We start from the raw sequence: 14,539 nt of genomic DNA, 5'->3' as shown, positions 1-14,539 counted from the left end.
TTATAAATGCCGTCATTTTGAAAATATGCGTGATAAACAGTCATTAAATTTGCCGATTGGTGTGAAAGTGAACCTAGATGTCCCATCAGGTAGAAAATGATAAGTAATTATTACAAGTATTTAGATATAGGCTAATAAACTTACAAGTCCCGTCAGGAAGTACAGGGTGAAAAGAAGAATAAATAAAGCTCCTGGAAATTCTGCTTTTTAGTTATGACTATTTTATCGGATGTGCGGTATATTAAATAAATAAATAAAAATGTTTCAGTTATCACGAATAATTAGAAAATGAAATTGAAAAAAATGCCATTTGCAACAGTTTTAAAATATATAGGCAAAACATGTAAAGTTCTAATTTTTAAATTTGTTTTCCATTGATTTTGATATGTAATAGCTTTATATAATTATTTATATACATCACACTACATAATTTGTAATAATATTTACATTTAAATAAAGACTATCTTAAAAATTTGCCTTATGTGAGTTCCAACCGTGCGATTGTTGTAGTTTTTCTAAGGTTGGTGCATTAGATTTGGAACTTAGTGTATATCAAATTGTATTAAGATGTAGGCAGTATGTCTACATTACTATTTATTCCGAATTGACTAGTTTGTTTGTAAATATGTGTATTGTTACATAACTACAATATAACATAAGTAGATACATAAGCAAAGAAATAAATTATTTTTCATTAAAAATTATTTTATTTGACAAGCTTTTTAGATTTATCTAAATTTAATACAGTACGCGTGTGAAATAGGACGAGAGCCCTGGACAAGTGTTTTCCGCTCGATGGCTGCTCTCGGGTAAAAGTCCAGAATAAGGAAATCGAGTGGAGATAAGTCCGCCTCGTTGTGTAGTGGTTGGCAAATTCGCCTACCATTCTTGATGTCCTGGGTTCGATTCCTGCCTGGGTGGACGTAAAATATTGATTTTAAGGGTTTTATGAACTGCAATATTTCATTGTTCCTGGACTGACACCTGAAGCGTAAGACTGATCATCTTACCTTTTTGTAACAGATGATCGAACTACGCTGCGTTTGATTTACCAATGGAATGTCCTATGCACAATGGAATGTGGAAAGGGGGATAGTGATGATAATCCTTATCATACAGTATTTTGTTTTGGGTGTATTTACTACTTAGGAATATTTAGTCAAGCAATATCCCCACGGGGGCAGGCTGAGAAGAGAAGGCCACTCTCTATATTCTGACACCCCGATTATTCTAACTTTCGATGTGTCCGTCTTCAAGTATTTGTTGAATTTGGTCATGCCGTGTCTTTATCGGCATTTCTGGTTTTCTGCATCCATCAACATTCGCATCGTAAATCTTCTTAGCTGTTCTTTTGCTGTCCATTCGCTCTACATGTCCAAACCATCCAACGCCCATATCTTTTTTTGTTGATAATGCTTGTCTTAGTTGCATTCTGCACAGATCTCTACAAATTATTATCGGAATATTAAGATTTGAAAATATTTTTTTGTAAATTAAAAATAATTATCTCTGTATTAAATAAAAAAAACAACAACAAACAATTATAACGATTTATTAAAACTATAAAATACATTACAACTGTGATAAATCATTGCAATAAAACTTTGATCCATTGAATTTACTTTGGTTAAAATAACAATTTACAGTAGTTCAAGGCTTCCTAAATTACCAGTAAATTGGTTAACTTTTGGAGTTATCTTTATGGTAGAACTGTAGAAATTATAATCAAACATGGGAACCAGTAATTCAACTAGAAAAAATGCATTTGCTAAATTTTACATAATGTAGTAGGAAATTTACTGAGGTTTGAATTTTATGAATTATTATATGATTTTGTATTGTTAACTTATACTCATCGGAGATGGATCCGATTAGACCAAGAAGCAATGAAAATTATTGATTACGTGAAAAGTATTTTTTATACATCATTTTCCTTTATTCTAGTAATTCTTCGTGAAAATATCTTGATCGAACTTCTTCTAAAACATGTTCTACCCAATGGATAAATCAAAATGGCTGTTTAACACATATATTTTCAGTATATGCAACAACATTGGGCGGCCTCCGTGGTGTAGTGGTCAAGACGCTTGACTCACACACGAAAGGTTCCGGGTTCGATTCTCGGTGAGAACACAAAAATTAAAATGTGATTTTTCTCAAGCCTGGGTGTTCTGTGATGTACTTCACCACTGTAATTGGGCCTTCTGGCCTGTTGTGGTGCAAAAAATAAATAAACAAATAAATAAACAAAATAAACATTGATTGCATAGATTGTTCCTGGTTGTGTCACTATAGGCTGTGTCTCTGTATTTAATAAATGCATGTAGTATTTTGCTAGTTAATAAATAAAATTCACAACATGGTAAAAGTATATTACACTCTTAGAATCCTCACATCACATTTGTTACAGAGGAAATGGGTGTTATTCCATTGTAGCAGGTTCTGTGCTTTGGATAACCAGGTCTGAGGAAGGACCAATAAGTGTAAAGACTACTCCGATATTTCCCAAACCGGGATTTCCATTTTTCTCCAATAGTCGAATCCACGACAGCAAGGAATCTCTTGACGAAGAACCTGAAAATTTGAAAAAGCATTTTGTGAACTAAATCTGAGATTAGTAATCAATATCAAAGAGTAATATTCATTAACCCTTAAATTGTCTTAAAAAATGGGGTCACGATGAAAACAGGCTCATCGTATGAGAAATCGCACAAAAAAGGGCACATTGCATCATATACATGACAGAAACAAGCTGATTATAAAATATTTTTTTCTTGTTTTTGCTCTCCCTTAATTTAATGGTTAATCTAATTATCCAGATTTCTGCATATCCGGATAACGTCTGGCACTCATTAATCCGGATAATTGTTGTTTTACTGTAATACAAATTATCGAAAAAATATATTGTGATCTATTTACCAGTTGCACAAATTGCTAATATCGTTCCATCATCTTGTTCATGGATAGATGGCTTCAAGGCAGGTGGTGAAGAAAATCCAAATGGACCCGGAACTTTCAAGTTTATTATATCTAAAATAAAACTAAGATTAAAACACAATACTTTTAATTATTAATAATACATTTTTTTAAGCTAATATGTTATTCTTATAGCGTCTTTTAAAGTTCACGGCTTTGTATGGCACGGGATTTATAGGAGTAATAGTTGGATCACAAATGTAAGGTAAAGCAAAATTTACTCTGGACAAAGAAGTACAAAAAAAAGTTTGGGGGTCTGAGTTATGTTTCTTTTATTCTGAAGTTTATTTAATTTTTTTTTATTGAATATTTTTTTTTTTACAAAATACATTTTTGAAATACAAAATAGGTAAATATACAGAACATCTTATATATAACGTTTCTACCTCTCTAATAAAGTAGATACTTGTGTTTAGAGAGGGAGTTCGTTTCACATTTTTTTTTTTGTTACTAATGTTATTTATAAATTATGTTTCATCATTTTCTATTTGTTTTTTTTACTAGGCCACCTGCATCGAACGAGACAAATTCACATATTAAATTATTTACACATTTTTTAAGGATTCAATATTTCAAACTAGAACAGCCTCAGTAGAGGATACCATCTCAAATCAAACGAGGAAGTTCAGTGTGTAGTTCACAAATATGATATAATGTTTTCTTATATGTGATAAAAATTAGAGCATTTAATTGTATGATGAAGTTTCTCAAAAATGTATGAAAAAAATTATAAAAATGAACTACGTTGAAAGTTCTAGCTAATCAACCAATCAACTACAGCGTTGGATAAATTTCCAGTTTCCGGGAAGCCAACTCATCAGTCAGGACAACTCACCGTCGACAACTAAACTAGAGTAATTTCAAAGTTACAAAAATCATAGCGATGATGATACGAAATATAACAATATTTTTTTTGGCCTTAGTTCGACAGTCTATTAACATGTTTTTTTTTTTTTAACTTCCTCATTATATTTGCATATTATTCACTTTGTGCAACATGAAGAATAAAAATAACACCTACCATCGGAATCTACAAATTCTACCGGTCTGTTGATTACAGGTCCAAGGAGTATAAAATATGAGACCAGCTGATCTCTAAGGTGAACCATGTAGGGTCCTCGTACAGTCAAAGGCTCAACATCATCTGAGGAATCCCGGGGTTCAATTTCCTCTGGATTATTAATTCTATTATTTGTATTCGTTTCTACATTTCGGTCTTCTAGTTTTTCATTTTTTGACTCGTGAATCTTTTTATTTTCCTTTTCTAATTTTTGTTTTTCAAGTTTTTTTTCGGCTATTTCTTTTCGTTTTAATGCTTCGGTTGCTAGCAGTGATATTTGGGCGGGACTTTGTGCAGAAATGATCCACGTTTTGTCTATTGCCGCTTCTACATCATCCGTCTGAAAGTTATAGAAATATTTAATAATTATAGGGCATGTATAAATTAAACCATCTAAAATGAGTTCTGTGAAGAGGAATTGATAAACCAATAGGAAACTACGGTTCTTGCACATGCCATTACATAGTGGACAAACGGCACGTATTATGTTATGTAAGAGTGCAAAGTAACGTGATGTCAACAGCGAGCTGTTTTATACGTGCTTATTTTTAAACCCGAAAATCTGCACCTCAGAGGCAGATGGATGCAAATCCAAATGTTCAACAATGGCCTAAATAATCTACTTTCTCTAAGTAAGTGATTTCTAATAATTCAGAACATTAATTTGTATTTTCAGTATCTTAATACATTGGTTGTTTCATTATAAGACTTACATTTCTTCAAAATTAATAGACATGATCATAAACTGGATACGAAAGTCGAAATGTTATTTCATCAAATTCTGGATTTGCATCCGTCTGCCTCTGAGGTACAGAAATTATGAATGAAAACTAGTTTTTTATGCATTGATAGTTATATAATTAGAATTGTAAAAATCCGCTCCAAATGTTTTATGCATTTTCAGCGTTATTGCCGATTTGTAAAAATATACTATAATACCTTCAGGCAATGTTTTTCAACCTGTAGGTCCAACCTCCAGGGAGGTCGCAACACCTCGCTTGAGGGGTTGCGGTCACAAGCAAGGCAAAAAAAGCAAAAAACAAGGGTTTTAGATCCTACACTACAACAATTCCAATGAGAAAGGTGTGCCTGTTTATTTTTTAACAATTTGTCAAATCAAGGTTATATTTTTGAGATGCAAATAACCAAAATATTTTATATTCAGAGTCTACTTCTATTTTTGGTTTTTATGTCCACGATTGGAAGAGAATGTTGCTTAATATAGTAGGAATGGCACTAATAATTTCAAAGCTTCCCTTTCCAGCTGGATATTTATATTTTTCTTCCAGAAACCGTCAATCTTATGGAAATGAAATTCCATTTTAAGCATACTGTAGCTGACGTCATAGTCCTTTCTTTTATTATTGTATGTTAGTATAAATGTTTCATTCATTATTTTAGTTGTATTTAATATGTAACCTAGTATGTATGAGTCTGCGAGGCTAATTCCGTGTCTAACCGGCCGCCGCCGAATAAAGGACAAATTGAGCGGAGCGTGTCAAGCTAGCGGCCCTTTCACATCCACTCTAGTCGGCGCTCGATTGTGCAATGGAGGAACGGGGGCGGGGGTCGGGGCTTATACGTTGGCTAGAGGGCGCCTATTTACGTTGGCCGCTCGGGAGAATACTTGGCAAGAGTGGGGGGCCGGCACGATTCCCATACCTGAGTTAACCGTAGGGTCAGATTTTATAACCTTGTATAAATATGTGCACATGTGAGAAATAAAGATATCGTTCGAAAACAGTAAACACTCTCTTTTAACTCTACTCTGCCCGATTACTTCGCCACTTCATCTTCAGATCTTCACTGCACCTTTTCTGGACTCAGCCGAATCCAGAAGCGGATTTACAACCTGCTAGCCGCCACTGTCAGCCGACAGTATTTTGAATAAATATTCATACCTACGGGCTACTGATACCTATCGCAGCTCGCAGGAGAATACCAGCGCCCTACTGAGATTTTACAGTCTCACAATTCTTTATGCGAGGCGGAAACGCGTCTCGTACACATACTGTATGAATCTTATAGATCGTGCTGCTGCTACTACCTTGCACTTTATTTCTCGATTAATAATAATATGGTTTCAATAGAGAGATAATCATATACACCGTCATTGAAATCACTGGTATATGAGTAGTACAATAAAATTAAGGTCTGGGGGGTTGCTAGATTTTCTTTATTCGTAAAGGGGTCGTGTGTTCAAAAAGGTTGAAAAATATTGCCTTAAGGCATATAAACATTTAGAAAATAGCAATAATATAGGTTAAGTTGGTACATCTCTCACAGGGAGGAATCGTACTAATTATTTTCCATCTTCATCGAGTCTTCTATTTCACCTTCAAATGACTATTGAATGAATCACCTGAAACACTGTAATCTTGGTGTCGATATCCACACTGGTGATTCTTTGGATGGCCATCTGCGCCAACTCCATGGCTTCGTTTGGCAGGTTGTGGGGGAGGTACCAGGGACTCAGGTTCCGGAACTTCGGCATCCAGTACATCATGCGCCAGAATTTGCGCAGAGGGATCCCGCGCTTACCAAATACCGTCATCAGAATGTCTTGCATGTCAAAGTCGGGTATTACTCCTGTAGACATGATAAGTCATAAAACATAAAATCATAAAACAAAACGAAACACTTGAGCAAAGAAACAAAATGTACAAAAAATATTAATATCTCAAAACTATCTATGTACTGTTGCAGTGGTCGGTGAGTGGTTCAGTGATTGTGTCCTTTTGCATGAATTTATCAACAGATCTTCCAAAAATTGAATTTTTCTTTACTTAATCTTTTTCGTTACCATATGTGTTATGATGAAGTGTAAATTTGAAATGTGTTTAGTTTATAAATATTGATGATTAGTATATAGTTTATTAATAATTAGAATAAAGTTAATATTAGGACTTTTATTTATTATGTTTGTACTATTTTAAGACCAAATAAATGAATAAAACAGTGCCAAATATATTATAACTTGAGAGTAAATATACGCCACTGGCTTATAGAGTCAAGTCGCCAAAATCATTTTATGATTATCAATCACAAAGTTAGCTACAGTTTACAGCAATACAACGGGCTGTAGGTACTCAGGTCGAGAATTGCAAGCGCAAACCGAAACCGTCTATTACATATTTGTTGTTGAACTAAAAACCAAACCAAAAATTTGAATGCTTTTGATCCATTCAATAGAGCTAACGGGCTTCTCTTTAAGTAGGAGCAAATTATTGCTCTGAAATTATAACAAAATAAATCAAAAATATACCTGAAACATAGGGAACTAGAATTCCAACCGTCCATGCGCTATGTAGCTGCAAGACGTGTTGAGATATTTATTGTACAACGCCCTTGAGGTGATTTTCACAAAAATGGCGTTATATAAATTATATTGTCTTCTACACTGGCTTGGAAATGAGTATGGAGAAATTGATATGTTTCGTTTTCCATTATCTGTTTTTAGAGTGAAAATTCTTACAGCGATAAAATCAAAATAACTTAAATTATTCAAATGCAGTAAACATCACTCTAACTTTTTCTATATTACCTACACTCAAATAATACCTACTGTAAACTTAATTTTTTTGACTAAAACTGTTATAATTTTCCAAATCATACAATTAATTATGTACCAACTTACTTTAATGCAGATTTTATCTTTATTTATGTATTTAAAGCACAATGTTATTCGATACTTAAATTGTCGTTTATTAGATAAGTAATTACTTGCTATACCATAAAAGACTAGAAATTTAATTTTATACTTGTCGTGTAAAAGTAAGCCATATGTAGATAGTAAATAAATAAACATATAAGTCATGTTGACCCTTAGAGGAATCGAACCCAGAACCTCGAGCATGGTAGGCAAACATGCCAAGGCGAACTTTTCTTCACTCGATTTCTTTTATCAGGATTTTTACATGAGAGTAGCCATCAAATCAAAAACACTCGTTCAGGATTCTATGTGGCTGTATTTCACACACATAGCTGCGTTCTTTATCCGCCCGGATACAGACACATATATACATAATAGTACATTTATAAAATATTAGTGGCCTCCGTGATGTAGTGGTTGAGACGTTTAACTCACGCACGGAAAGTTCAATTCTCAGCGAGAACACAAAAATTAAATATGATTTTTTTCAAGTCTGGGTGTTCTGTGCTGTAATTCACCACTGTAATTCGGCATGTTGTGGAGCAAAAAAAAGTAATAAAATGGATTCATTATAGAAATAAAAGACGAGTGATACTTTAATCCACAAATTTGGAATATCCAGTGACCGGTTTCATCGCTTTCGCGACATCTTCGAGACTGGAATCGTTATTAACAAATTCAATGTATTTATACAAAACGGAGGTAAGGATAAAGAATTCAAAATTATATGAGAGTAAATTAAATTGAATTATTTTTGTCTTAAGGATCATTAACAAGGTGTTTCAGGTTAACTAATGAGTTATTATAATGAGGTTAATTATTGTACATATATTATGTTTAGTACTGTATATATATTTATTTATTTAACACTTTATATACATTTACAATTTATATACATATAAGGGCGGACATATTGCCTTAAGGCAATTTCTTGCTTACCAACCCAAACCGTTCAGTTTGAGAAAATTACAAGTACATGGACATATTGAATCTTACAATTTTATACAAAAATTAAAAACAAAGATAAAGAAAATAAAAATACATAAAAAATTAGCACTATACTATGAAGAGATGAGAGGGGATGGGAAGGAAAGAAGAAGGATAAAGAAACAACTTAAATATATTATGTCTCGAAGATGTTGCGAAAGCGATGAAAGCGGTTACTGGATATTCCAAATTTGTGGATTAAAGTATCACTCGTATTTTCTTTCTATAATAAATTACAACGAACTTCCATCAAGAATTTTCACTTACAAACTTTAATGTTTTTGATAAAAAAGAATAGTTTTTTTCTGTAAGCAGCCATAAAAGCTTCACCGTCAACCCCCTTTGTTACTGTTTATTAGTAGTTTTACCATTGTCCTCCATTTTCTCCAGAAGATCTACGGCGCACTGTTGCTGCTTGGGGAAATGCATGAATTCTGCCTGATATATATTGGTCGGAATGAACCTTCCTTTCGGGAGCACTTCGAGCAAAGTTTTGTACACCTCCAGGTCTTTATGGACTCCAAATTCCTCCAAATACTTCATCGCAGCGTATATAAACTCCACGTGACCTCTTCGTCTCTTGTCATTGTCTATGTACATGTTGATCATCTGGATATAAGTTTTTTTATTCTTTACCGCTGCCTTTGCAAATCCATCGTAGGGAACGATGTCCTTTTCGGCGTGTTGCAGCCGCACAGACAGTGAGGTTGTCACCTGCGGCCTCAATAAATTGAACATACACCTTAACGACATTTTAAAAATATACGGTCTATAAAGTTGAATTAAAAATAACCGGTGTGAAACTCATCTGCACATAACCGACATTCGAGATGATTCCATTATTATTGCTGCGTGATAAACGAATAAAAGTTTTGCGTATAGATTTCTTGACAGTTTTCCACAAATATGATAATATTCATTTACCCGCAGACTTGCATAATAATCTGACGGAATGACAGATAAAATATAGGTTAAATCATTTAAAATCTGTGCAGTATTGCCCGCTCCACAAATAAATAAAATCGCACAAAAATACAATCAAAATAGTTTAGTACCTACATTAAACAAAAATGGGGCAGTTCATGGCTAAGTTATATAAGAGAATATTTAATTTTTGAATATTCAAAAAAATGCAAATAAAAACGAGAAATGAAAGTTTTATGTAGAATAGGTCTTCAAACTAAAACGATAGATGCACAAATGTTGAGATACGTACATTATGTAAGGCTGAGACAAGAATTATCAACAAAATCAAGAAAGGAGCTCTGCGCTGGTTTGGACATGTAGAACGAATGGACAGCGAAAGAACGGCTAAGAATATTTACAGTGTGAATGTTGATGGATGCAGAAATAGAGGAAGACCGAGAAAGACATGGCATGACCAAATCCAACAAATACTTGAAGATTAACATATCAAAAGTCGGAATAATGTTTTGTATTAAAATTCAGCATATGGTTACAAATCTTACTTTAAAAATCCGACGTGAAAATGTCCATTTGAAAATTATGAAAAATATAAATTCATTATTTAAATAAATAATTGAGATATATCAAGTCTCGCATCCGTGTAGACTCGTGTTATATCATAGCCATACAATAATTTGACGTAAAGGCTCTATGTTCGAAGATAATTGAACAAGAAAAAAAATGAATACCGGGGATAAAAGGTGGATGTCAGTTAAATACTAGAAATAAAACGGTATTCAATTTAATGTTAATAAAAAACCATTTTAGATTATATAAAACAGTAAAGGCTATTTGTATTTACATGAAGCATATTGTTCTTTCATATTGATAAGTTTATTTTAATGTATAAAAGGTTTGAAAACTTGTAGGGGGTAGCAGTTGTGTGTTAGTTGAAGACACCCCACCGCAGTCGGAGTATAGCCGGAGAAACAGCAAGAGTTTAGATCACTTATTTGTTACATTTTAAATACATCAAAAATATTTGATCAAATAAACGACAAGACATAGTAACGTCCGTGATCCGTACTGGAGAGATGTGTGGATTTATTACATGGCGAATAAATTATGAATTTATGTCGCGCGAGTGAAACGGTGATGAGGGGTTGAAGTAACTGCACTGACGCATTACATGCTGAAACTGAGTGACTGCGTTGAGCTGACTCGTTGGGCTGACTGTTTGGCGTTACCATGCCTTGTGGTCTCTTTATAGGCCACGTTCCTTCGTTCTTCATATATTCATGGCGTAAATGTACTGCAGACCGTTTCTCTTATCTAGGTGGACGTTTTCTGTGCGATACTGTTAGTCCTGCAGATTTTATGTATTGTATTGAATATAAAATAATGACTTGCTTCATCGGCCGTTGCTCGATATTTCAAGTAAAATCATTGCACGAGTGTGTGTCATCCATCAATGGACTATGTATGACCCGTGATAAATTTTAATCAACTCTCATGAGGATTAAATGCATGCATGGCTTGTCTATTTAAGGCATTCATGGAGGAGGATAGTAGCAATTTTATAATTATAGTACCTATTTACTAATTGTCCTTAGGGGCAATGGAAGTAGGTTATGCACTTTAAAAGTGCACAAGACCAATGAATATTCTGCAATTAGGAATTCCGTCCCTACGGGAAAATGGATATAAAAATGTATTTTTACAAGCGGCAAAAATTAGAGTATTAAATGTTGACTGAAATGTCTTGAAAATGCATAGTAAAAAAACGATTTTATTAAAAACGAACTACTTTAAATGACATCACTAGTTCTTCTAAACCAACCAACTATCAAGTGTCAACTGGAGTACCTCAAGTTTCAGTGCTCGGACAACTTCTCTATCTCCCATACACTAAATATGAGAACATAATTAAAGAATGTGGATTGTGGGATCACTGCAATGCGTATGATACACAGATTTATTTTTATTGCAAACCAGGCGAGAGGAGTGTGCTTGTTAACTCAATTGATGGATGAATTGAGAAAATAGGAAGCTTGATGGCTGAAAATAGATTGACAGTAAACCCATATAAAACGGAATAACTATGGATGGCTTCAGCCAGACTACAGAACTCGATTAAGGATACGGCACTGCCCGATATAAGGAGTATCGCTTTCCCCACCGTTAAACTACTGGTAGTCTTTCTTAATTCTAACGTCTCTATTGACGCTCAAATTAGTAGGACGATAAGTTCATGCTTCTACCGGCTGAGACAAATTAAATGCATACCAAAAAAATTGTCGGTTGATGCCGCCCGTCAATTAATAAATTTGTTTGTAGTGTCCAGAGTCGATTATTGTAATGGTATCTAGCAGGTCTATCAATGAATAAAATGACTCGTCTACAGACTATTTAATGCCACAGCGAGACTTGTTATTGGAATCTTCAAAGTTCAGTCATATCACTCTACTACTTCGGTTATTACACTGGCTACGTTTTCCACAGATAATGGAATATAAACTCTATTGGCTTATATTTATGTATAAGTTACTCCACAACTATGCTCCGGAATATCCAGATATTCCAGATAAATTAGCTGACAGACGTCATCGGCATAGATCAGCTACCTTTACGAAGAGAGGAAATGTTTTTATACCTCTACGCAAACAGCACACTAAATCCGGTCGCAGGCCGAAACTGTGAGAGAGAAGGGATCGTAGTTATGCAGAAAGCAGCCAGCCATAGAAAAGTAAAGCTGAGATAATACTCATGGCACTTTTATGAAATTAGTGAATAATCAAATCTACACGACATGCGACAGTTGGAATGTTTTTGACTTAGACAAATGATGAACAATATATACATGATTTTTTTTATATTGCAAACAAGAATCTTATTATATATTTGAACAGTTTTCATGATTCTTAAAGTACCGTAAGATTTTTCTAGTGCTGTGGGTGTTTTCTGCAAACTGAGAAAAGCCGTTTTTGTGATCGACACTATTTCAGAAGGTGATTATTGCAGGTTTTTGTATGAAAGCGGTCTGAGTGTTTTTAGCAAAACATAGAATCGACCTTACTGCACCCGATAACACCAATATTTCTTTTTTTTTTTTAAATTGTGGACTGGCTGCTCTCTGCGTTCATTAGTGATGTTTCGGAAAAAAACTTAAACCCACTTTTTAATATTTTTTTTATTATTCAGATAACAAATATAAGTATATGTACAATATGCGGCTGCCACAGAAAAAGTAAAGAATAAATACAGCTGAAAATTTTAACATACTTCAGAAGTATGTACACAGTATCTCTTAATATTTATTTTTTATTTCACGTTTTACGTAACAATTTTTTTATTTTAAATATGAATACCTCACTGGGCACAACCCGTGTCGAGGCATTCATTTACATGATTTAATATGTATCAGTAGCGAATGGTGATTTTATTTACAGGTAAGCTAATATCATATATTTGTACCTACATAGAAGGTACATAATGTAATGTAAGTAATATATGCTATAAATTTATATTTTCTGTGGTTCTGTGTGATACAACAACCTCTCATCCATGAAATCAACTCAAACGACGTAACTTTATGATATATTATATTATATAGATATATTCTTCATTACTTCAATACATAACTCATTAAAAAATAAATAAATAGCACTATGAATTGAGTCGATATTAGGTATTCAATTGAAATGTCAACTGGCCGAATTGTTCTAAAAATTAACAGTGCTAAAAACGGCCGCGTCGAGCGCCATATGTCCTGCAATATGACGTATGAAAGTAATTATGGTCTTATGTCAAAAGTACCATCTCAAAGAAAAATAGTCCTTAAGAAACAATGTTTGAAATACTGTTTTCCAAATCAAGAATCTTCAAATAATTTGTGTAATCTGCAAGTTTAATCTAGGAGAAAAAACCCGCACTGGGGTTAACACATTCAAAATATAGTTGACTTATTTGTATGAAAAAATAAGCTGGAATAATTGGCTAGTTTCTTGGCTCACCGCAGGCGCTGGGCGCGCTGTATTAATATTAATATTTATATTAGGATAAAAGTACGAATGATGGAAATGATTAAAAATAAATGGTAATTATTAATTTGTTTTTCTGTAAATAAAGTGACAGTAAAACATTATTATGGTTACTCAAATATAATGATAAGCTGTGCATAATCGCTTCTATACACGGTTCGCCCTTGATATGTATATACTTATGGTGTCTAAAAAATATACATAAAATAATGCATATTTATACTTAAATCCACACTGATACATAAATAATAGTAAGGAAAAAAAAGCAAAAGAAGAAAACAAAATTATATTATTAGTACAGCTCACATACTTAGCTACTGTGCAGACATTAGGTCAAGTAACAAGCTACTGTCAGTTCCCGGTGGCCCAACATCCGCATAAATAATGCTTGTGAAAATAAATAATAAAGTATTTGTTGGGTTTGGTCATGCTTTGCCTTTCTCGACCTTCCTCTATTTCTGCGTTTTTTTCTATTCTTTTTTTTTCTCGCATCGTGAATATTTTAAGCCGTTCTTTCGCTGTGCAAACCAACGCAGTGGTCCTTACTTGATTTTGTCTAAAATGCTTAACTCAGCCTTACATAATGTATGGGTTTCGACATTTGTTCATATATCGTACATAGTTTTACCACCCATTCGTCTGAGAGATCGCATTTCGACAACATTCAGCTTACTCTCATACCTGTTTTTAAGTCCATACTTCGCTTCTATACACCGAGGACGGCGCCATATATTAATTTCATTATTTTTAACGAAAAAATAAATATATTTATACGAAATTTTTAAGTATTTTTTTCAGTAACGTTTAATTGAATATGTTTTAAATTAAAGAAAAATTACATCATCGTAATCGGGGCCCTGGGCCCTCGGCCCCGGTTAGAATGAGAAGTTAACAGAGTTATCTTCGACTGTACTATGA

The 14,539-nt window shown here is 33.6% G+C and overlaps 1 protein-coding gene across 2 annotated transcripts; it reads right to left on the bottom strand.

Moving 5' to 3' along the window:
* Positions 1 to 1,309: 1,309 nt before the first annotated feature.
* Positions 1,310 to 9,666, bottom strand: ECSIT (evolutionarily conserved signaling intermediate in Toll pathway, mitochondrial). Of its 2 annotated transcripts, XM_088226625.1 has the most exons (6): positions 9,044 to 9,666; positions 6,399 to 6,625; positions 3,998 to 4,376; positions 2,920 to 3,030; positions 2,378 to 2,574; positions 1,310 to 1,444 (listed from the first exon to the last, which is right to left on the bottom strand). In XM_088226625.1, the coding sequence occupies exons 1-5, from the start codon at positions 9,426 to 9,428 to the stop codon at positions 2,423 to 2,425; spliced, it is 1,254 nt and encodes a 417-aa protein (XP_088082751.1). In that variant the 5' UTR covers positions 9,429 to 9,666; the 3' UTR covers positions 1,310 to 1,444; positions 2,378 to 2,422. The 2 variants fall into 2 exon arrangements, with proteins under 2 accessions (XP_088082751.1, XP_088082750.1); XM_088226624.1 differs by lacking the exon at positions 1,310 to 1,444 and having other exon boundaries at positions 1,537 to 2,574.
* Positions 9,667 to 14,539: the final 4,873 nt, after the last annotated feature.

The sequence above is a fragment of the Micrasema longulum genome, unplaced genomic scaffold (assembly GCF_059751315.1).
Source record: "Micrasema longulum isolate JH-2025_06_02 unplaced genomic scaffold, ASM5975131v1 h1tg000452l, whole genome shotgun sequence".
Lineage (NCBI taxonomy): Eukaryota > Metazoa > Arthropoda > Insecta > Trichoptera > Brachycentridae > Micrasema > Micrasema longulum.
This window is presented reverse-complemented; position numbering and strand designations above follow the sequence as displayed.